The 24,833-nt window shown below is 40.5% G+C and overlaps 1 protein-coding gene across 50 annotated transcripts in view; it reads right to left on the bottom strand.

Moving 5' to 3' along the window:
- SCEL (sciellin) overlaps window positions 1-24,833 on the bottom strand; it is a 120,089-nt gene that overhangs the window by 52,607 nt on the left and 42,649 nt on the right. For 49 of the 50 annotated variants that reach the window (XM_073614296.1, XM_073614299.1, XM_073614312.1 and 46 more), the window contains 4 exons: window positions 18,681-18,746; window positions 16,640-16,663; window positions 16,477-16,545; window positions 1,559-1,618 (listed from right to left, as the gene is read on the bottom strand). In XM_073614296.1, the coding sequence (XP_073470397.1) occupies window positions 1,559-1,618; window positions 16,477-16,545; window positions 16,640-16,663; window positions 18,681-18,746 (219 nt within the window). The remainder of the gene's footprint in view (window positions 1-1,558; window positions 1,619-16,476; window positions 16,546-16,639; window positions 16,664-18,680; window positions 18,747-24,833) is intronic. The other variant, XM_073614310.1, reaches the window with a different exon arrangement.

The following is a 24,833-nucleotide window of genomic DNA, read 5'->3' as shown; positions in this document are numbered from 1 at the left end:
GTTGTAACAGGGCGTTGCACCACCCCTACACAATGCACACCAGTATATATTTTAGCACGTGGGCTGGTGTGAATTAGCCCTTAAAACAAAAAAATAAAAAACAAAACTTAAACACTGAGATGCATTGTTATAATGCACACCAGTACATTCGTTATAAGCATCATAAAGTGTGCTTCCTTGTGTGAACAAAATTAAGTGGGCTCCTTGAGGGTAGGGACCGATGTGCGGAATGCTGCGCTATATGGGTACCTTAAATAAAAATAGGGATGATTGCAAACACGCACCCACACTCACTCAGGTTGAACTGGATGGACTGGTGTCTTTATTCAACCTTACTATGTAATTATGTACCTATGTAAGAACACTCACAAAGGTGATGTGTGAAAAGTCTTATGAGTGGATAAAACCGCTCAGTGTGCGTCTTCAGCCCACATCCAGCAGCATAGGAATCCAAAGGCCAGCAAGATGGCCATCCGGTAACGTCCAGGACCAGCCTGGAGTGCAAGCAGGAAATGACGTCACACAATGACAGTCTATTCAGCTGATGCGCCTTTTCACAAATCACCTTTGTGAGTGTTCTTAATCTTGCTGCTACACTTACAAGCCATTTTCTTCTTCTTTGTTGTCTTTTTTCTTTATCTATATAAATCCTTTATCCCAAAAGGAAAAAACTGTAACTGATTATAAAGTATTAGCTGGAGTTTCAATTTTGCTTCAATTTGTTAGTGTATCTAAATTTACTAGTACATCTAACACTTCCCTCCCCCTAAACTGACAATGCTGCTGTCCAAAGGTGTCTCCTGTGCTCATTCATCTACATTTGTGTCTCACTAATACAGGAGGCGCATTACTGGCCAGACCAACAGGTGAAAACAGAGGGGGAAAAAGCCTAAGAAAAGAAAACTGTTGCAGCCATGTCATCTAATGATTGGTAGGCTGTAATTTATGACATTGTTGGTTTTGGCCTCAATACCGCTTTAATATGTAAAATGGTCACTTTCTGAATCTTTTCTCAGCTTTTACCTAGAGAATGCCTTTATCATCAAGTCTGACTTGGTGATGTGCCTAGGGGTCTTTTATCCATATTCATTGTGGTGATAAAACGTTTTTGTCTATCACCATTTATTAAACAAGTCCATTCCAATTACTTTCTTTGTACTTATCACCGAGAATTCAAGAATTCATGGTGAAGAGAAGGAACAAAAAAAAAAAATCCAGTTTTTTAGTTCCTACCTGACTTTTATGGACCTATGGACCTATCACTGTGAGAAGCTCTGGAAATTCTTAACCCTGCTTATCATCAGCGTTTCACTGTATTGAACATACATGTAATGTGTTTGTGCAATTTCTATGCGGTGTAATTGGTGCACAGTGGCTATTTTACATGGTACAAACCATCAACTTGACATCAGATTGGTCTGAACCCCTTTTTTCATGTGTTAAGTTGTACATTGTGAGATTTACACCTCAGCGGTGTGCAGTTTTTCGGTACTTCTGCACAGAAATGCATATATGTTATATTTTTTCATGTACACTATAACATCAATATTTTTCTTACGGTTTGGTTTCTGTGGTTGTTGTGATGGTTGTGTTCCTGTTTGTTGGAGCCCAGGACTTCCTGCATAGAATAAAATAAAGTTTTAACCAGGATTTCACTGCTACTATGCATGTCTTGTACCAATTATTTAATCAGGAACAGATTTGTAATGAAGATTTGTAAGACAATGTGTAAGACAATGTTCCCTGTATAATAAAGACAAATCCAATTGTGCTGAATAGCTAATTATTCTGCATTCATGCTGATTTTTATTCTTCAGCATAGAAAACCTTTATCGCACAATGAATCTTAAGCATTTTGTCCATCTAAATCAGTATGGATAAAAATGTGTGAATAAGCCTTCATGCCTAAAAAAAAGATGTGTTGTCTTAAAGGGACTCTATTATCAAATATGTGAAAATGTAATTGTTTATATACAGAGCACACAAATTCTTTAAATGTCTTTAATTTTCCAAATAAATGAAAAAAAAACATTCCATTGGTTATGTAATTGCATTAGAATAGACCAGGAACTGGTGTTACAAGATAAGACAAGGTATGCAATGGAAAAAATATACTTTATACTCTGTGTTTGCCATAGACAATGTGCAGAACGGAAAAATTTGTTTTGTTTCATTTCGGATAGATTCGTTATGTTACTAATTTCCTTTTGTTGATTTGTTTCGGAATTTGTTTAGTTTCCTTAAATTTTGTTAATTTTCTAACGACTTCCAGATTTTTGGAACGATTTGAATTTGGATTGGTCGAAAAATGATCAGCCAATTCAAATTCTGTGTCAAGAATAGCTGCTTGTTAAGGAGCGGGCCGGAAAGCCAGCCGGCATGCTCTTAACTAGAGGTCGACCGATATGGGTTTTTCTCTGGTTGATACCGATAATTAGAAATCGCGGTGGCTGATGGCCGATGGCCGATATATGATGCCGATTTTTTGGGGCCGATATGTTAGGCCGATTTTTTTTTTTTTTCTCCTTCATCTCATAAAATCTAACAGTTAGACCCCTTTCACACTGGGGCGTTTTTCAGGCGCTTTTGGGCTAAAAATAGCATCTGTAAAGTGTCTGAAAAACGGCTCCCCTGCAGTCTCAGTGTGAAAGCCCAAGTGCTTTCACACTGAGGCGATGCGCTGGCAGGATGTAAAAAAAAGTCCTGCAAGCAGCATCTTTGGAGTGGTGTATACTGCTGCTCCACCACTCCTGCTCATTGAAATGAATGCGCACCGCTGCCGAAGCGCCTGCAAGCATTTCGGCAGCGGCGCATTTAACCCCTTCCTCGGCCGCTAGCTGGGTTATAAGTGCCCCGCTAGCAGCCGAATGGTGCCGCTAAAATGACGATAAAGCGCCGCTAAAACTAGCAGTGATTTACCGTCAACGCCTGCCCGCTCCAGTGTGAAAGCAACCTTAAGTGATACAGAAATTTTTTTACATTTAAACATTTATTAAACAAAACAAACCTCCAATCAGTTCACTTGTATGTATAATTTAGATTAAAAAAAAAACTAAAAAAAAACTATATCTTAAACATTAAATACACAAAAACAGGTAATCAAAACTTTTGGACGAAAAAAAATGGCCTAACTTTACTGCTAAGTTTTTTTTTAAAATTCATTAGTGTATTGCGTTTGAAAGACCGCTGCGCAAATACTGTGTGACATAAAATATTGCAGCAACTGCTATTTTATTCCCTAGGGTCTCTGCTAAAAAAAAAAATCGGCTAATGCCGATTAAATAAAAAACGCCAAATATTGGCTGGTATATTGGCCGGCCAATATATCGGTCGACCTCTACTCTTAACAACCAATGATTCATCAGCAGTCAGCAGATTTCCTGGCTGACAGTTGAAATGTAAACAAAAGAATACCGACAATGAAAAAGTCTGGAAAAAACAGCGTGAGGTTGTCCCCATTCATACCAGTTCTTTTGGGTCTGGTATGGTTTTTAAGAGGAACCCCATGCCAAAATAAAAATGGCGTGGGGGGGCCCCCCAAAATCCATTCAAGACCCTCACCTGAGCATGTAGCTTGGAAGGCCAGGAAAAACGGGGGTTGAGCAAGGTCCCACCCCCTTCTGAACCATACCAGACTACATACTCTCAACATGGTTTGGTGCCTTAAAGGCCGGGGGGGCCTAGTAGTACCCCTACACATTCACCAAAAAAGTCAAAGTTACTAAGAATACAACAACAGTTTTTGACAAGTCTTTTATTAAAAAAGATAACATAAAAATACCGAACACGAATGGAAAACAAAAAACCGCACCCGCCAAACATGGCTTTTCCCATCCAGGGACACAGCCAAATGATAGGCACACATAAGGGCTGGGTTACACAGTGACATAACTGGGTGACCCAACCCCCATGTCTACCTCTCATTGGGCGAGTGTCATTAAAAGGGAGAGATTTTCCGGTGATGTCACTGTGTAACCCCGCCCCATGTTTATCTGTCACTCAGGATTGACACTCTCCCAATGGGAGGGTAGACATGGGGGTGGGGTCACCCTTTTCCTACATGAAGTGGGGTTGATTTACTTAAGGCAAATAGGTTGCTCACATAGGAAGTGGCATTTTGCAAGGGAATTTGCTTGGTGAATGTAGTGATGCTCTAGTGACTTTAAAACTCAATCACGAACAAGTAAATATTTATTTTTTCAACGTTTCCTATAATGTGATTGGATAATCATCGCACAGTGAAATGTCAGCACATTCCCTAAGCAGGTAGACATTTGCCTGAAATGCTGATGTTTAATAGGAAAAAATGATTCCAAACCAGCCCATGCAAACTGTTATGCTGTCTATTAATTATGGTTCAGCCTCTCTTTTTTATCATTATTAAAATCAATAATCACGATTACATATAAACATGAAAGTAATCGTTCACACATTTTTAGGTATTATCTATTGTCTGTGTCAGAATTTATGCTGACGCCTTATAAATTACAGTGACAAAAATAAATGCAACAATGATAATAACACAGGATGCAAAGAGAACACTACAAGCATTCATGTAGATTTCTTCCATGACGAGTACAATGCAGTGAATGAAGCCAAAGTAAGCAAAGCTTGTCCAGTACAAACTCTGATTCATACAGTTATTCTTTAAAAAAAAAAAAAAAGGCTGAACAAAGAGTTCTCAGACATGAAATCTTTTACTCCAGCCCAGTAATAGGCTCCTGTGCCACCTGCATTTTAGCACTTTACATTGTATCACTTGTGATTGTGAACATACAGTATCTCACAAAAGTGAGTACATCCCTCACATTTTTGTAAATATTTTATTATATCTTTTCATGTGACACTGAAGAAATGACACATTGCTACAATGTAAAGTAGTGAGTGTACAGCTTGTATAACAGTGTAAATTTTCTGTCCCCTCAAAATACCTCAACACACAGCCATTAATGTCTAAACTGCTGGCAACAAAAGTGAGTACACCCCTAAGTGAAAATGTCCAAATTGGGCCCAATTAGCCATTTTACCTCCCCGGTGTCATGTGACTCGTTAATGTTACAAGGTCTCGGGTGTGAAAGGGGAGCAGGTGTGTTAAATTTGGTGTTATCGCTCTCACTCTCTCACACTGGTCACTGGAAGTTCAACAAGGCATCTCATGGCAAAGAACTCTCTGAGGATCTGAGAAAAAGAAATGTTGCTCTACATAAAGATGGCCTAGGCTATAAGAAGATTGCCAAGACCCTAAAACTGAGCTGCAGCACGGTAGCCAAGACCATACAGCGGTTTAACAGGACAGGTTCCACTCAGAACAGAGTTCGCCATGGTCAACCAAAGAAGCTGAGTGCATGTGCCCAGCGTCATATCCAGACGTTGTCTTTGGGAAATAGACGTATGAGTGCTGCCAGCATTGCTGCAGAGGTTGAAGGGGTGGGGGGTCAGCCTGTCAGTGCCCAGACCATTCTCCGTACACTGCATCAAATTGGTCTGCATGGCTGTCGTCCCAGAAGGAAGCCTCTTCTAAAGATGATGCACAAGAAAGCCTGCAAACAATTTTCTGAAGACAAGCAGACTAAGGACATGGATTACTGTAACCATGTCCTGTGGTCTGATGAGACCAAGATAAACTTACCTGGTTCAGATGGTGTCAAGCGTGTGTGGCGGCAACCAGGTGAGGAGTACAAAGACAAGTGTGTCTTGTCTACAGTCAAGCATGGTGGTGGGAGTGTCATGGTCTGGGGCTGCATGAGTGCTGCTGGCACTGGGAAGCTACAGTTCATTTAGGGAACCATGAATGCCAACATGTACTGTGCCATACTGAAGCAGAGCATGATCCCCGCAGGGCAGTATTCCAACATGATAATGACCCCAAACACACCTCCAAGATGACCACTGTCTTGCTAAAGAAGCTGAGGGTAAAGGTGATGGACTGGCCAAGCATGTCTCCAGACCTAAACCCTATTGAGCATCTGCGGAACATCCTCAAACGTAAGGTGAAGGAGCGTAAAGGTCTCCAACATCCACCAGCTCCGTTAGATCGTCATGAAGGAGTGGAAGAGGACTCCAGTGGCAACCTATGAAGCCCTGGTGAACTCCATGCCCAAAAGTGTTAAGTCAGTGATGGAAAATAATGATGGCCACATAAAATATTGGCACTTTGGGCCCAATTTGGACATTTTCACTTACGGGTGTGCTCACTTTTGTTGCCAGTGATTTAGACAATAATGGCTGTGTGTTGAGTTATTTTGAGGGGACAGAAAATTTACCCTGTTATAGAAGCTGTACACTCACTACTTTACATTGTAGCAAAGTGTAATTTCTTCAGTTTTGTCACATGAAAAAATATAATAAAAAAATTACAAAAATGTGAGGGGTGTACTCACTTTTGTGAGATACTGTATCTGCAGAAGAGTAATATGCATGTGAACTGCTAAATTGTTAAATGCTAAATGTGATGCATAAGATGGAAAGCTATTGTTTCCAATTAATGATTTTAACAAATGGCAGAGCCAGAACCATTTGTGCAGTGGGGACCTCTGCTAACTTAGCTAGTCACTGACATCAAAGATTTGTTTAGCTGGGCTCACACTGACCACTATAATTAGAGGCATTATTACATTGCCCTCCAATATAAAACCTAGTAAACACTATTAGTTTTTTTTTTCGTTCAACCCAGTGGGCTGAACGAAAAAAAAAAGAACTGAAGAGCTTGGGATGAGCCACTGTACTAAATATACGATCGGCAGACCTTGTTCTGGTCACGCCCCTTTGACAGAATGGCCAGCTTCTGTTGGACCAGCTGCCATGCACACTGGCCAAATGTTGGACAGTTTCTATTGAACCAGCCAATGTCGCCCAATATTCGGCCCTTGTGTACCTCCCATAAGTGGGCACTTTACTTCTTACCATCAATGTTAGGGGACATTGCTACCAGTGATGGCCGGTGGTATATTTTCTTGGGAGGGTGGGGGCGGCAAACAGTGCACAGCCAGCCATGGGGTTTCTTCACCAATGACCACCAATGTAAGGGCCACTACTGTGACTATCAATGTCATTCAAATAATGTACAGACAATAGGAATACAGCTATGATAGCTCATTTTTGATAGCTCTCAGTCTACTAAAGAACAATGCAGTAGTAAGTGTAAATGCAGTAGTAAGTGTAAATTATGTATCATTACCTTCCACAAACTGAAAGTTATTTTTTACATGTAATTATGACATATTGGGGTTGGTTTACTAAATGCAAATAGACTTTGCACATTTTCCCCAGAGCTTAGTGAATGTGATGTAACTGTTGATTTCCATCATCCAATCAGGTGCAAGCAAAAATGTTATTTTTATATTTTCCTTGCACCTGATTGGGTATTCTTTACAAAGTAAAGCTTTGCCACATTCACCAAGCTCTGGGGATAACTGTCTTTAGTACATCAGCCCCATTATATCTTTATACGTATAATTAGTATGTCTCACCATTTGGTTTAGAAAAATCTGGCCTGAGTAGAAAATTTGACCTCTTATTATTAAAAATGTCATTTCCTAACAGAATTGCCTCTCTATACCAAATACTTGTCAGGATTAAATTCTTTTTGATTTTAACTAGCATTTAGCCGCATTCAGCAGACTTTTGAAAGCACTACCAGAAGCTTGTTAAAGTATTTTGAAGCCTACTGAAAGCTAGTTTAAAGACATCCCTACTATTCATTCTTTAGTAAAGCTGTGCAAAGCTAGTTGAATGTTTTGTAAATGCCTACTGAAGATGATGCCCTATAAACACCCCTCAACTCACTCCATCAGTCTCCTCACGCATCACTAACTTACTAACCGACATATCTGTACGGATGTCACACCACTTCCTCAAACTCAACTTGTCCAAAACCGAGTTTATAATATTTCCTCCCCCACGTGCCTCTTCCCCTGACTTCTCTGTGAAGAGCAATGGCAAAACCATCCACCCATCCCCACATGTCAGGGTACTAGGTGTTATTTTGGACTCTGAACTCTCCTTTCAGCCCCACATCCAATCACTTTCCAAAGCTTGCCGCCTCAACCTCCGCAACATCTCTAAACTACGTCCCTTTCTAACCAACGAAACCACAAAGCTCCTGATTCACTCCCTGGTTATCTCTCGCCTCGACTACTGCAACTCCCTCCTCATTGGCTTACCTTTAAATAGACTATCCCCCCTTCAGTCCATCATGAATGCTGCTGTCAGACTCATCCACCTTACAAACCGCTCAGTGTCTGCTACGCCTCTCTGCCAATCCATCCATTAGCTGCCACTCGCCCAACAAATTAAATTCAAAATACTAACAATAAGTTACAAAGCCATCCACAACTCTGCCCCCAGCTACATCACTAACCTAGTCTCAAAATACCAACCTAATCGCCAACTCCGTTCCTCCCAAGACCTCCTGCTCTCTAGCTCCCTCATCACCTCCTCCCATATCCGCCTCCAGGACTTCTCCTGAGCCTCCCCTATCCTCTGGAATTCCCTACCCCAATCTGTCAGACTGTCTCCAAATTTATCCACTTATAGGCGATCCCTAAAAACTTTCCTCTTCAGAGAAGCCTATCCTGCCTCCATCTAACAACTGCACTATTTTCCCCACAGCTATTACCCTTTTGTATAATTTGACCCTCCCTCCTAGATTGTAAGTAACGAGCAGGGCCCTCTGATTCCTCCTGTATTGAATTGTATTGTAACTGTACTGTCTGCCCTAATGTTGTAAAACACTGCGTAAACTGTTGGCTCTATATAAATCCTGTATAATAATAATAATAAGCTCATGTTTATAATGTAAGAATAGATTAAACAAATTAGGACCTCTAAAGCTGCAGGGGATAATTTTAACAAGTAGGCACATATAGAGTCTTTTTCTTACCTTCCCAAGCCACCTATCTTGTGTGTCCCACTCCTCCCAACTTTTATATATTATTCAACTGGCTAGTCTTCCTATCACACACAAAGTGATTGAAAACTGTCTTTTTTTTAATAATAAACATGTCACACTTATCTGCTCTGTGCAATGGTTTTGCACAGAGCAGCCCCAATCCTCCTTTTCTAGGATCCCCTGTCAGGGCTCCACCTCTTCTGTGAGTCCCTCCATAGGAAGCACTATGGGGGCACTCATGCGTGCTCGATCCTGAGCTACACTGCCTATGTCTATAGACACAGACAGCAGAACTATGCCAATGGTTCCTGATGCTTTTTTTTGTCCTGTAAGGAGAAATATAGAGGAGAGAGCCACTGATCTCAGGAACATTGCTGGATCGAGATCAGGCTCAGGTAAGTATAAGGAGGAGCTGGGGGATCCTGTTGCACAGAAGGTTTTTAACTTTAACGCAGAGAATGCATTATGGTAAAAAACCTTCTGCTTTTAGAACCACTTTAAAAGTTTCAGACACCTAAGCCCCACAAGACCCAACCACCCTGGGGGTAGAGAGGCTGAAAGCAATAGCTTGGTTAGTATATCAGTAGTACAACTTGAAGCAATGAGCAGTTGGACTTTACTATAATCTTATTCTGCTAGCAGTTCAGTTCTAGGTGTACCAAATCTGAGGGAGTGAACTTTATCTGCACTGGCAGTTCTGACACCCTGACCAGAGTCTAAGCTGATAATGCAGAAATCATCCCTGTGCAATTGTATAATAAAGAAATTCTCCAACACTTGCAGATGCATTAGGACTGTCAGAATATAGTGATGCCAAGTCAAAAGTGTATATTACTAGTACTATTAAGAATATAACAGCAAATGGAAGGAATTCATGGTCAGCTGTACTGTATCTATTCTGTAACTAAGATATAACCTACAAGTCAGAAAAGGATGCTGAGATCACATGCTTTTAACACAGGCAATGTAATCTGCCTACATCATTTAAAACATCATTTATTCAATAGATCCAAATTCCCACCCAGGTAGTGATGTATGCCTGCCTACTAATGTATTGCTTGTTTTAGCGTAATTATTAACCGCTTCAGCTCTGGAAGATTCTACCTCCTTCCTGACCAGAGCACTTTTTGCGATTCGGCACTGCATCACAATTGCGCAGTCATGCGACGTTGCACCCAAACAAAATTGACGTCCTTTTTTCCCACAAATAGAGCTTTTATTTGGTGGTATTTGATCACCTCTGCATATTTTTTTTTTTTTTTTTGCGCTATAACCAAAAAAAGAGGGACAATTTTGAAAAAAGCGCATTATTTTTTACTTTTTGCTATAATAAATATCCCCCAAAAATATATTAAAAAAACAATTTTTTTCCTCAGTTTAGGCCAATATGTATTCTTCTACATATTTTTGGTAAAAAAAAAATCACAATAAGCGTATAATGATTGGTTTGCGCAAAAGTTATAGCGTCTACAAAATAGGGGATAGATTTATAGCATTTTTATTATTAATTTTTGTTTTACTAGTAATGGCGGCAATCTGCAATTTTTATTGTGACTGCGACATTATGGCAGACACATCGGACAATTTTGACACATTTTTGGGACCATTGGCATTAATACAGCAATCAGTGTGATTAAAAATGCATTGATTACTGTAAAAATGTCTTTGGCAGTGAAGGGGTTAACACTAAGGGGCAGTGAAGGAGTTAAGTGTGTCCTAGTTTGTGTTCTAACTGAAGGGGGATGGGGACTGTGCAGGGAAGATAACAGATCGCTGTTCACACTCTGAATGAACAGACGATCTGTCACTTCTCCCCTCAGAGAACCGGCAATTGTGCGTTTACACACACAGTTCCGGGTTCTCCGTGTCTCAGCGGCGATCGCGGGAGCCTGGCGGTGCGCGCGTCCCCTAGTGGCCATAGGGCAAAGCGACGTTACATAACGTCATTTCGCCCAGCTGTGCCATTGTGCCGCAGTACAACTGTAGTAAACCGCAGTAAATGGTCGGCATGTGGTTAATTTGTAATAATGAGTGTCTGAGTTCTTTAACTGTAGTATACATATATCTTTACTAACCTTCATTCCTCTGGAATACCCTACCCCAATCTGTCAGACTATCTCCAAATCTACTTTTAGGTGATCCCTGAAAACTTTTCTCTTCGGAGAAGCCTATCCTGCCTCCACCTAACAACTGTTCTTTTATTTTCTTCATCTGATCACCCCCCACAGTTATTACCCTTTCATATCACTTGACCCTCCCTCCTAGATTGTAAGCTCTAATAAGCAGGGCCCTCTGATTCTTCCTGTATTGAATTGTATTGAAACTGTACTGTCTGCCCTAATGTTGTAAAGCGCTGCACAAACTGTTGGCGCTATATAAATCCTGTATAATAATAATAATTAAAATCACTTACTTGTATGGTATATACTATATAAGATATGCATAAGAGCAAATAACAGAAAAGCGCATACCCGAGTAACAACAAGCCACTTGGGCTTCCTATTGAATGAGTAAAATATTAATAGTATGAGTGCAGAAACGATTTACAGACCACTTTGTGCTGACAGAAAAGGTCACAGTAATCTCTGAGGGCATGCACTTTGGCTAGATCACTATGTTAAGGGACATTCAGGAGATGCAGCAGTCAAGAGTAATGGAGACAGATTAATATTGGACTGCAGATGTAGCTATTGTGTTTCCATGCCATTTTTACTGTATGACAGGATGGTAAAATGATCAAGATCTATCAGTATTAGTATATACAGTGTACTAGCACTTAACTGTTCCATTCAAAATCCCAAACAATTTGGATGACTTGCATAGGAGAAGAAAGCTGTCATTATTAAATAGCCACAGGATCAGATTTCAAGCTTTGTCATTGTTGGCGTAGTCAAGAAAAATAAAATTCTAAATATATATAACTACTGCAGAAAATTAACAACAATATCGTTTTAAGTAAACTTGTCACAAACGTAGGCATTAACTTTAGCACACTTTACCCTTCCTGAAAACTGCATGTCAAATAATAGATAAGTGGATTCAGAGATATCCTTTCAGCACTTGGAGGTAAATGCAGATTTCTAATTTTCCTGTAAGGGCTGAGCTTGGCCTCAACACTTTCAAAGCCTAAATGTGATGGGCAACCTTAGCCACCAATTGATAGGCATATGGGGCAGTGCCAAACTCAACTTTGGATGTGTTAATCCTTTTTAAATATTGGGTGGTATTACCAAAAAGTGGTGCAGGCATGGTGCTTGCACCACTCTTCTAAACATAAAATATAGAGCAGATTCTGCTCCTAATTAACAAAAGGGGCTTAAGCCCATTTATTAATTAGGAGCAACCAGTTCTCTGTTCTGTGGCTGTGACAGATATAGCACACGGCACAGAGAACAGAATGATGGAGCCAAATGCTCCAGTCTCTCTGCCTGTACCTGCCTCCTGTTCAGCTCAGAGCGGGAGAGAGGAAGATGGTTGTTAACCCTGCAGGCTCTGCTCATGTAGTGTGCTCACTGCACGGGCAGAGAGAGATGTGAGTAGTCTGCTGACAGTTCATATCCCGTATAAAAGGTCACACCTGGTGGGGATCTGCAGCAGTTTTCTATATGGAAAGCTTATGTATTTCTTCTGTTAAATAGGTGCAGACCCTGCGCCAGTTTTTATTTCACTCTGAAATAGAAACTGGTGTGGGTGGCTCAGATAGACCTGAAACAGGCCTGTCTGCATAGTTAATGTGGCACAAGCCACTTCTGATAGTTTCCTGCACCATTATAATGATGCAGGGAATTTAGTTATTTCCCTGGATTATTCTTATTTAAAGTGACACTAAACTATTTTTTTTTTACATCAATTGTAACAATGGCTCTATTTTTCTCTTGTTTAAAAAGTCTATTTCCACTGATTTCAGGCTTCTTTTGTCCTGTGCATACTCCCTATTCTCCTCTTCCTCCAGTGAGGTTGAAAGAAATCCTGGATAGCCGCACTCTGGGATAAGGACATCTTTATTTCAATAGAATCCAAAAATACAGTCAATTGCAGAGACGTACAGGGTGGTAGACTGCTAACATGTTTCACATCATTTGGATGCTTATTCGTAGCTCCAAATTATGTGAAACGCGTTAGCAGTCTACCACCCTGTACGTCTCTGCAATTGACTGTATTGTTGGATTTTATTGAAATTAAGATGTCCTTATCCCAGAGTGCGGCTATCCAGGATTTCTTTCTACCTCACTGCAAACCAGCAAAGCCAGCACCTGGAACCAGTTCTTAGGGCGGTGTCACTCCAGAGCAAGAGTGTTTGTGAGCTGCATTTCCTTTTTTCCTCTCCTCTTCCTCCACTCTACATTAAAACAAGCCTCTGGGTTTAGCATAAATCACAAAATCAGAATGAAAATGCAAGTGCCTCCACGTACTTGTGCTGTTCAGAGTGCCTAGGGTACCCCCAAAGGTTGGGACATGGAAACACAGCTATTATGTCCATGCTGTGATGCAACCATTCCCTCTTCCCTCACCACCCTATTAGCCATAAGGCCAGCCATACAATTGGCGACCAATAGGAAGATGATTGGAGAGGTAAGAAATAAGCAATACTGTAACAATGAAAGCTGTGGGCACTCTTTGCATTGATACAGTGACTTCAGTTCTTTGGTTTATTTTCCCTGACAAACCCACAGGTGCTCATTAAAGTGGTATTAAACCCAGAAACATGAAATATTATTATTATAATACAGGACTTATATGTTGTGGTGGCTGGTGCTCAAAATTTTCAGGCGGGTGGCAAACAAACCTGGCCCCCCCACTCGCACTACCCCCCAGCGCTCGCTCGCACTAAACCCCCCTGGCAGTGCCTCGATTGGGAAGGTGGCGATCCACTCGCACTACCCCCCCACCCTGGTGCCTGATTGATCGGGTTAGTGGCGATTCATTCGCACTACCCCCCGGCGCTCGACTGAATGTTTATGAATGTGGAGATCCATGTGGGGAGGAGGTTGCCGAGGGGAGAGCCGGGGCCGTTGCTTCTCCTCCTGGCCAAACAGGAAGCAGGTCCTGAGACCCGATTGGCTGGGAGTCCTAAGACTCCCGGCCAATCGGGTCTCAGGACCCGCTTCCTGATTGGCCGGGAGGAGAAGCAGGAAGACATTAGCAAATAATAATTTGCTAGTGTCCCACAAGTGGGTGGGCTCGGGGAGCAGTGCTCTGTGTCCTGAGGCCCACCCTTTTTTAAGCCAATTAGAGCCTCAGGCTCTAATCACGTGCTTAAAAAAAACCCCACATTGAAATCCATGCATCCGGCACCCTACATTGATATCAGGGGCCGGCGCATGGATTAGGAGGCGGCGCCCCTGCTTCCCTAATGAGCGGACCATCACTGATATAGTGCTAATAGTTTGTGCAGTGCTTTACAATATAAAGGGGGACATTACACTACATCTTACAAACTAAAGGGAGGGGGAGGTGGTACAAAAGGTAATAGCTGTGGGAGATCATCTGATGGAGGTGGCCAGTTTTAGGTGGAGGTGAGGTAGGCTTCCCTGAATAAATGAATGTTCAAGGGTTGTCTAACGGCAGATAGGGTAGAAGCTAACTGGACATACTGGGGTAGGAAGTTTCAGAGAATGGGTGAGTTTCTGGACGAATCCTTCAGTTGGGCATGGGAAGAGGTATCAAGAGAGATGGAGAGCAAGATGTCTTGGGAGCAGTGGAGTGGATGATTTGGGTGATATCTACAGATGAGGTTGGTGATGTAGCTGGGGGCAATGTTGTGGATGCTTTTTTATGTTGTGGTTAGTATTTTTAATTTTATACATCGGGCTAGTGTAAGCCAGTGAAGGGATTGACAGAGAGGGGCAGCAGCCACAGATAGGCTGGTAAGGTTTATAAGTCTAGCGGCAGCATTCATGATAGACTGAAGGGGGGATAGCTCATGTAAAGGTAGGCCAGCGGGAACAGAGTTGCAGTAGTCAAGGGGTGAAGTCTGGAAATGTTGCAGAAGTTAAGGTGGCAAGGTTTAGCCAGTGATTGAATGTAGGGTCTGAAGAAGAGGTCAAAGTCTAGGATTACACCCAGCACCCTGATGTGTGTGGAGAGACAAATAATTGTGCTGTTGATCTCAATGGCAAAGTCATGGGGGAAGGGGAGATCAGGGCAGAGGAAATATTATAAGTTCTGTTTTAGACAGATTGAGTTTGAAGAAATGGTGTAACATTCATACTGATACTGACACTGAAGGTGCACAGAGATAGGTAGGAGGAGAACCAGGAAAGAAGAGAATCTCAGAGACCAAGGGAGTAGAGTTTATTGAGAAGGAGTGAGTGGTTGAATGTGTCAAAGGCAGTGGAAAGGTCTGAGAATATGAGTATGGTGTAATATTGCAGCTTACTAATTCTTAAAGGTAGTGGCTGTATTGGTTTTCTTTTTTTAGACTTTTTCCCTTTATTTTATTTGTTAATCCTGCCATTACAAGTCTTTTATTTTTCAACTTCCTTTAACAGACCATGCTGTTCAAGACAGGAAGACGGGATGCTTAGAATGGTCAACGTTTAATCATTTTCATTTATTAATGTTAAATCTTTATCCCAAAATGAAATAAAATGCTGCCTAAAAAGTGTTAACGAGAGTTTGGCTTTAATATAAATCAGCTTTTGCATCTAACACTCCCTCTCCCGACATTTACAGTACAATGCTATTGTGCAAAGGTATCTCCATTGCTCCTCCTTTCAGAGTAAAGGCACCCTAAGACAGGAAGTGTGTTACTGTCAGATCCCCAGGTGAAAATAAAGGATCATAAAAAAATCCTAACAAATTAATGCAGTCACCATATTTAGGGATTGATAAGCTGCAATACATTGAATTTTTGTTTTTGAGTTTAATACCATTTGAAGGACCACTAGACCTAAAATGAAAATGTTACATTATATAAGCAACTATGTAATATTACTGCATTATTGCTTCTTGTTAGTTTTTACAGAAGGTAGCACCAAAATAACTCTTCATAACATTACCCTTCTATATTCCAGGACAGGAAGCAAAATTTGGAACTGAAGTTTGAAATTGGAGCAAGGAAAACTAGAAAAAATTTGCAAAGCCAATAAGGTTTTATCGTTCAAATTCAGTTTGCTGCAATTTTCATAACTTTTGTAAATTAGATTTTGTCTCAAAATGCCACATTCTAATTCAAAATATAACTTTTCTGATAATCTTCTGAACTTTTACATTTTTATCTATAAAAACTCTTAAAACATACTTTACGTGAGGATGATTTGTGTTTACTGCCACTTAATGACAAGAAGAGTTCAGTAGACATTAGCAGAACTTTGATGAAAGTAATTGTGAGATCTTAGCAGACATACTGACCTCTTTAGAGGGAAAAATTATTTTTCTGTTAGGATGGAGGCTTTTTCAGCCAATATTATTCTGCTGCTGAAATAAGAGCAGATCTGGAGATGCCTATAGACATGCTTGCTAATAGGATCCTGCAATGCCTGCTGCCCAAAGAAAATATCTTTAACCCTTTAGATCATTTGCACACTTAATACACAAAGAGGGGTGAAACGTTACAAGAATACGGCACTCATTTGCAAAAATACCTCTTTGATTCCTCAGTGGTGGTAGTTGTTGTTGTTGTTGTTGTCTTGTTACTGGGAGCCCAAGATTGCCTGGTGAGTGGTGAATAAGTAATATTTATTCTTAATATGATGAAACAAAATACTAGTGCAGCAATATTAAGTATATACATAAATGCCTCCATACCTTTTGTTGATGGGGTCTGACTCACTGTTAAAAGAGATGAGAAAGATGTAGAATTATGTGCCATGATTAGAAAAACAATAAACCCGAGCCAACAGATAGATGCTCAAGATTTTTAAAGTGAACTTGTGTTCAAGTCATGCAGACTAAGTATTTACATTTTCCGAACAAGCAGTAAAATTACTTTAAAACAAGACCTCATTCACCTCTGTGTCTATATGCACTGTGGAAAAAAATATTTTTAAAAGTTCATAACACATGCAGTAAAATCTTAGTTTTTTTCTCTGACAGCAAATCTTGGCAGGCTGCCAACCTTCTAATGTGAACATTAACAGGCATTTCGTGTTAGAAACCAACTAAAACCCAACTCTAGGATCTCTGTTATGATCATTGAGAATTTAAGAATAAATAACTTCACTGAAAAACAGCTAAAGAGGTAATGAATGCCTTGTTTTAAATTGCTTTTTTAAATGCTTTTTGATAATATGTAAATAGGATTATGTCCATCGTCTGGCCACCAGTGCACCTAAAAAGTGACACTGTAACTAAACATAATTATCTGGATTTTTTTTATTGTAGATGTTTATGGAATATAATTTGGAATACAGTGGTTATGGGTATGTGTGTGAGCTGCTCAGTCTGTATTGGAATGATGTCCTGTGCCCACCGCTATGAGCCTTGGCCGGGAATGGAGCTCGTCCATGCTCCAGGCAATGGTAGAGAGTGACTAGGTGTCCCAGGAGCCACACATAAAGTCAAGACATGCTGTATGATACTGAATGGCAGTCTTAGCCTGGACCCCCGCCGGGTTATGCCCCCAACACATTTCACTCCACCAACCAGAGCTTACTCATGTGGAACAGCAGGTCTTGATGTGCTGCTCCCAGGACACTTAGTCCCTCTCTATCATAGTATTTACAGGCATGCCATGTAAAAATTTTATGATTTGCTCTTCTTAAAAAGTACATTGTCCTATAGCATTTTATATGACAGGAAATGTTGTAACTATTTTCTGACCTATATAAACAAAGTATTATGGAACAAAATCTGAATAAACTATGTTTTATAGCAAAATGATTAGGATTTTACAAAATTATGTATACATTTAAACATTTCTACCAAGTTAGATTGTTAATGACATGTCAGTTAATAAAAATTAGTTGGATCTTTGTTACTATTCACCGTTAAGACAATTTGTTAAGTAAAAAAGCCTTCATAGCCAAGTATCAGATTATTTAGGTTGTACAAACATAAAGTGTATCTTTTTGTTAAAGGAATAAGGTTTAGGGTATGCTTTCAGCAGGTGGAAAACTATGATTATTCATTCTGTCAAAAAGTTTGTTTTCTTGTATATCTAACATCTTTTTGGTTGTACATATGCATATATAAGACATTCATGATATATAGTGTATTGGTAATATATATTGCTAAGCAGGCAAGCAATAAATCAATAAAGCAATGCAAAGCAAGAATGCATCTTTTCTGCTTGTGTGCTGTGCTGTGAGTGCGAGCTGCTCACTAGAAACAGGAGCTCATTGATACATTCCTTTCGGACTGGCACTGAGCTAATCAGCAAACTTGTTCCCTTTTCAGAATTGCAATCAATTAAAATATGCTGTATCCACTCAAGCATTCCTTTATCTAATCATCAAATACCACAAATTTGTTAGGACTTTACTACAGGGTGAAGGTTGGCTTATTAGTCATCCTGTAATTCAGATTATTGGAAATTCCCAATAGGAATGAGAATGCTCTATTTAATTGGGGACACAATGCAATCTAATGCAAGGTACCTTATTTCCCACAGCCCTCTATTAAAAAAAACAGGGCCCCTGTCCCAATGTGCAGTAGATGACCTTACTTTGATAATCAGGAAAATACAGTTGTTCCCATACACTGGTATCAAGCCTTTAAATGGGGGAGAAGCACTGCCAAGCACTATAGCCATCTGCAAAAAGCTTGCAATTTGTGTCAAATAAAAGTAATAATGTAGAAATTCAATGCTCTAATGCATAGCTAAGCGCTCCTTGATTTTCAAGACTACCTCATGGGCATTCTTTCCAGTGTTGCAGATTTATTTCCTCTTTCAGATGTATTTCTCAATGAAATTCTGTAGGAAAATATGGAACCATAGATTTAAATAAAGTCGTCACAGATTATTTTATCAATGATCTGAACCATGCTCATAAATTGCAGATTCGTTGTTAGAGCTGATCCACATGGCCGAATGTAGATTGTACTATTGTAATCTCAAGCAGGAACTGCATGTATGTGCACTTCAGAGTGATGGGCAATCGTTACAAAATTAACATTTTTGAACTTGTGTTGAGATATACTTGTGTTGAGAGATAAGTTGGTTATTATTGCAGATCTTTTGAAAATGGTCTATTCGCCTTTGGTAAATCCACCCCTAAAAGTATTAAAGACCTGCATGTTAGCCAAGATATTTGCATTTTCTGAAGGAGGGCAGCCACCTTTAAGTTTACCTTGGTACAGATTTCTTTTTGTTCTAATCCTTGAAATGGACTGTAAACTTCTACAGCTTTGTAACTGCACAATGAATTGCCTGGTTCACATGGGTCAAAACTGGGCCACTGGGCACATTTTATGTGGGATAAAATAAGCCATTTTAAAAAAGTTTTCTGATTTAATTAGAAAATGTTTAACCTATGCAGACCCTCATTTCCATTCTACTGAGTAAACAAGTTAGGCCACCACTACAGGTTTCACATTTTTGAAGTTGGAAAAATTGAGCCACCAAGTTCTTCTGTGGCTTCACCAACAGGCATGGTACTGGTACCCATGGGGGCTGCCTTAGAGATCATTGCAAAGTTTGATGGACAAAAGATACCCTTAACTGACAAGGTTGAGAAACTTAAGGCTGTAGCATGGCTGTACCATGATCACCAGGCCTAGCTAGTAGATTTGATCATTCATTTAATGGAGGGCAGTGTTATTGCAGTCCTTGTTCAGAAACGCAATGTTTTGAATATTGTGAATGAGGGGGTGGTAGAAAGTTTATATGGTGCAGTCATGACCCTGGCTAACTTGTGGAAAAAATTTCTGGAGAGAATCTGCAAAAGTTAGGGGACCATTTGGAGAAGGTAGATGGACCAGGGTGAAACGTGGTAGTCAACAATGATAAGCTCTTTCAGGAAAAATATATTTCAGGGATTAGGTGGACACATCAAATGGCAGAGGTCATCAGATGGAATCCAGTCTATGACTATACCTGTTCAAGCATAGGAAAGAGTGCTTTGCAATGCCATACTAGTCGCATATGCAACTCATGAGAAAACATGTCTACAGTTTATGGCAATCTTGCTCAAAAAGGCTGATTAATCACATCCTGCGTGAGATTACAATAGCATAATCAAACGTTATGTGTGTATATCAATCTTTACAATACTTTTCTGTTAGGCTTTTAAATTTAATAAAAGTAAATAAAAAATAGAATGTGTAGAAACATGTACAGGCATAAGTTAAAGAAAATGTGTAAAAGACAGTAACCTTTTCTTTTTGCTTCTTGTTGTGTCAGCTTTGTGCGTGCTATGTAGTAAATTGCGTGGTATAAACAGTATGGGGGAGATTTACTAAAACAGAATCTGGTGCAGCTGTGCATAGTAACCAGTCAGCTTCCAGGTTTTACTGTCAAAGCTTAATTGAACAAGTTGAAGTTAGAAGCTGATTGGTTACTATGCACAGCTGCACCAGATTCTGTGTGCACCAGATTTAGTAAATCTCCCCCTATGTTTCTTTGTGTCTGTCAGGAAATACTTTGTGCTAGATAGTACTCAGCGAATACTTGCAATGAGTATCAGGAAGGATAATAATAGTAGTAAGGTGTAGAGGATTTTTTTTATATTAAAGTCTATTAATGACTAATGAAACTGTTATAGACTAACCACATAAATTAAATGGGCTAAACAATGAATGATGATTGAGACATAAAAGTCAGAATAAAAGTATGAGTTATAACATTACTGTTTAACATTAATAATGTTAGATTACAAAATTAAATTCAGTAAGTAGTGTTACATGTCAGAAAAAAATATATATTAGTAAATAACTAGTGTAAAGAGCATGCAGATTAAATTATTCATCATTTAGATACATTGTAACAATAAAATGCTTTACCAATACTTTTGAATGCTGTTTAATTTTTAAAGGGTAAGTTCACCTTTACAGAAAAATCTGTAAGGTGAACTTACACAAGACCCCCTCCTCACCCCCGCCGGTCCCGCTGACCTGGAGAGCGGCGATCACTTGCTAGCAGACTTTGTATAGTCACCTAACTGGTCCGGGGTTTAGAAATCCCCTCGGGTTAATCTCCAAAACGTACCTCGTCAGGAGGTACAGTTAGGAGCATTTTAACTGGTCAGTGCCCATCATTCAGGACCCGTGTAACCCGTCCTGTCACCGCTGGCGAAGAGATGAGAAAGCCGCGGGATTTCAAATCCCCTGACTGGTAAAGCGGCAATACGATGTGTCAGAACTGACGATTGTCGCTCACCAGGTTAGCTGGACCGGGTGCGATGCGGACAGGGTCCAGTGTAAGTTCACCAACAGATTTTCTGTAAAGATGAACTTACACTTTAAACATACCTGTTTTGTGCTAGGTGTAAAAATATATGTTAAAATACAGTTATCAACTAGCAAAGGCCCATATTTGCTTTCTGTTTTTCTGGTTTGTGGCCTCATGCAATATTCTTTATTTTCTTTGTGTAGCGCAGATCCGGGACTGGTCTGGCTGTTTGGTCCCAGGTTCCATTCCCTGATAGGCACATAACAGCCAGGTACACGGTAGTTCACAGTCACGCGAGTCAGAAAACGGGCTGTGTATGTCTTTTTGCAATTTAATTTGGTGAAAGAACTTGGATGGGGTGAGGGTGAGCCTTGGGATACTTCAAAAAAATCTAAATCTGATCTGCTCCTTCAGGGTGAGAACCATCCTCTTGAATATGAAGGGATACTAGATTCCAAACAGGAATTCCTCAACAGGAGTATAATCCTGGATGCACTGCTGTAAGCTCTCTGAAATAGGGCAAAGAAAAGTCTTTGGAATCCACATGGCAGGAACTCACTGTGTCTTGTATCGCCACCTGCAGAAACAATCACCTTCTGTACTTGTTGCCTGTGTCCTAGACCCTCAGATGAGCATTCTGCATGCTTTCAGGATGCTATGCCAGAGGTCCCCCAGCCCAAGCAGGAGCTGGGACCCCAAAAAAAAATTCTTTCAAGCTACAGGCAGTCTCCCAGGAATGCCTCAGGCTGGGTCTTACTCCCCCAGGAACAAGAGGAAGCTGTTCTAGGTACCAGCCTATTCATCCCCTCTCAGCACCCTGCTGGTCACTCACTCTCCTGACCAGGGATTGGCTGAAGAGGTATGAATATGCAGGCCAGGGTCACAGGTCTCCCCCCACTATAACCCAGAGTTCAGTGAGATGCAGAGGAAAGTAGTTGAGCATGCACCAGCAGAAAATAAAACAGACACTAACAAATGATAACTTCTCTCCCTGATTACAGGAAGGGCCAAAAACAAAATTTACCTATGACTAGTAGCCCACTGAGGGGTGCTACATTTGTTTTATCCACTTATTTCATATGGCGCACACAAATATGTCACTGCAAATGATACTTGTGTTATGTTGGCCATAGGTGTTAGAGGGTGGAGGTGGTAGCACAAAATGATGACTGAAAGGCATCTTTTCTAGAGATCCTGTTAGAAACATGCATACTTAGATCACCCAGGTGTGTAAGCTTACACCTATAAAGAAAGAAGGGTGGTAGACACCATCTGACACTGGCCTAATACAAGGAAAAAAAGTAGCAGTCTTTTGAAAATATCTAATGCATAAAATATATAAACACATAGAGCTGGGGCTGGGTCCTGCCCCCTCTTTCTCCTCAATGGCTCACTGGCTGTGAATGACAGTAGCGGGAGCCAATGGCTAAGCCAATGAGGAGGGAGAGTCCCCGTGCACATCGCTGGATAAAGATCTGGCTCAGGTAAGTATTGGGGGGGGGGGGCTACTACACAGAGAAAGTTTTTTACCTTCATGGATAAAATTCATGAAGGTAAAAAACCTTCAGCCTTTACGAACACTTTAATTAAAGTGAACCTTTCCATTCTCCAAACTTCTAAGCACTAAACACTCTTGCTTCCCCCAAACCAGCAGTCTAATCAGATCTGAAACTTATATTCAAATTTTGTCTTTTGTCAAAAGTGAGCGGGTAGGGGGTAGGCCCTAGGACAGTAATGGCGAACCTTGGCACCCCAGATGTTTTGGAACTAGATTTCCCATGATACTCAACTCAACATCAGAGTGCATGAGCATCATGGGAAATTTAGTTCCAAAACATCTGGGGTTCCAAGGTTCGCCATCACTGCCCTAGGCTATGACAGAAAAGCCAAAAGTGTTTTTGACATGCCTGACTTTACCTTCTCTAAGCTGTTAGAAAGGCAAAATGGTGGCTCACAGTGAGGAAATAACCTGGCCCTAAAGGACAGACTAGAACAATGTTCTTGCTTATTGATTTTGAACCAGGGAATTTTTACAGGCTGAATAGTTTACATTCAGCAGAGATGAACACCGACAAAGGAAAAGGTTGCTATTGCTATGATTAGGAAACAACTAATAAAACAAGAAGATTTTAACTTACCTTATTGGTCTGTGGTGACTCATACTTCACTGCCTTGAAGAGCTTTCGGTGCTGCAGTTATCTAATACACCAGCATCACCTGTTAGGTGCTGTAGTTCCTCCTGCTGGCCTTATTCAACACACCCAAAAGTATACAATAACAGTGGCACCCAGAGCTTTTCAAGACAGGGAAATTTAACACACCGCCCTCGGGAAAAGTATGTACAAAGCTTCTTTTTTTACAGGCTGCCTATTCTTCAAATTAGTTTTACATATGAACAGTAAAGCCTAGTACACACTATTCATTTTTTCTATTCAACCCAGCGGGCTGAATGAAAAAAAATGAAGAGCTCAGGAGGAGCCACTGTACTAAAAATCCAATGTTAGTACAGCGACCCCCCCCCCCCCCCCCCCCGCTGAGCTATTGTGTTCTGACAGGTGGATGCCTGGATTCCTAAAATTCTGATTGATAACATTTTTTAAAGCAGGCAGCTGATCTTATATACAGCCTCTATACAATACCCTTTGCGTTTACCAACAATGTGTGGTAGTATGGCCTACAGAAATAGTCTATTGATAGCCAAACAGTAAGGCCCTCACAGAACAAAAGGAGGTACTACCTGTGACCAACTTTAATCCAAATTCCTGAAGATGGTCTATTGGCTGAAACATGCGTGGGGGCAGAGACTTTAGTGCTGACTTAAAGCGCTGCATGATATCGGTCAACGGCGGCTTTCTATGTGAGTTACAGCAGTTTTTGCATTGAAATATCAGTTTGTTTGTTTGGCATGCTATGTATGTGAGCCTCATGGTGCAATAACTGCTATACTATTACCATCTTTGCTGGCTCCCGTGTGAGCTTTATTTGCTGCAACTTGGATCGGTGCTGGGAACTGAGGAGGAGAGAACTGTGCATGAAATCATATGCTACCCTGTAGGATATCTACTTAAAAAAGGAGCTTCAGTTTCCCCCTCAAAAATTTTAAAATGAGCAGCTACAAATACTGTAGCTGCTGATTTTTAATAAAAGGATACTTACCTGTCCAGGGATCCAGCGCTGTCCTCACCCGGCTTCCCACTGCACATATGCTTTGCGAATGGTTCTGCAGTCTTCTGGGAGCTGTGATGTGTCCCAGAAGGCTGAGGGTGAAGAGAGGGGAGGGGAATGAACTTCTTCTCAGATTGCCACTGTTAAAACCAGGCATCCACTCCCACCCCCCACCCCCCCAAAAAACAATAAGTGCAAAAAGGTTAGGAAAGGATGAGGCAAAAAAGCCCCCTTTTGGGTGAAGTTCCAATTTAAGATGACATGCTAAGCTTGCTACACATTGTGTAGCACATTTTCTGGTGAGTATTCATTTCATGAGGTGGTGGCTGGTGCTTCTTTACACTGCTTCTTTACACTGAAAGTAAGGACTTTTTTGCACTTTATGCATTTTAATACATATATATACTTTATTTTTATTGTGATATTATACTACACTTTAGGATTGACATATTTATATTTCTATAGATTTTTTTACTTTATATAGATATGTGACTAATTGTTGCAGTT

This window comes from Aquarana catesbeiana, linkage group LG02, assembly GCF_042186555.1.
Source record: "Aquarana catesbeiana isolate 2022-GZ linkage group LG02, ASM4218655v1, whole genome shotgun sequence".
Taxonomy (NCBI): domain Eukaryota; kingdom Metazoa; phylum Chordata; class Amphibia; order Anura; family Ranidae; genus Aquarana; species Aquarana catesbeiana.
Note: the sequence above shows the minus strand (reverse complement) of the source record. Positions and strands in the feature narration are given on the sequence as shown.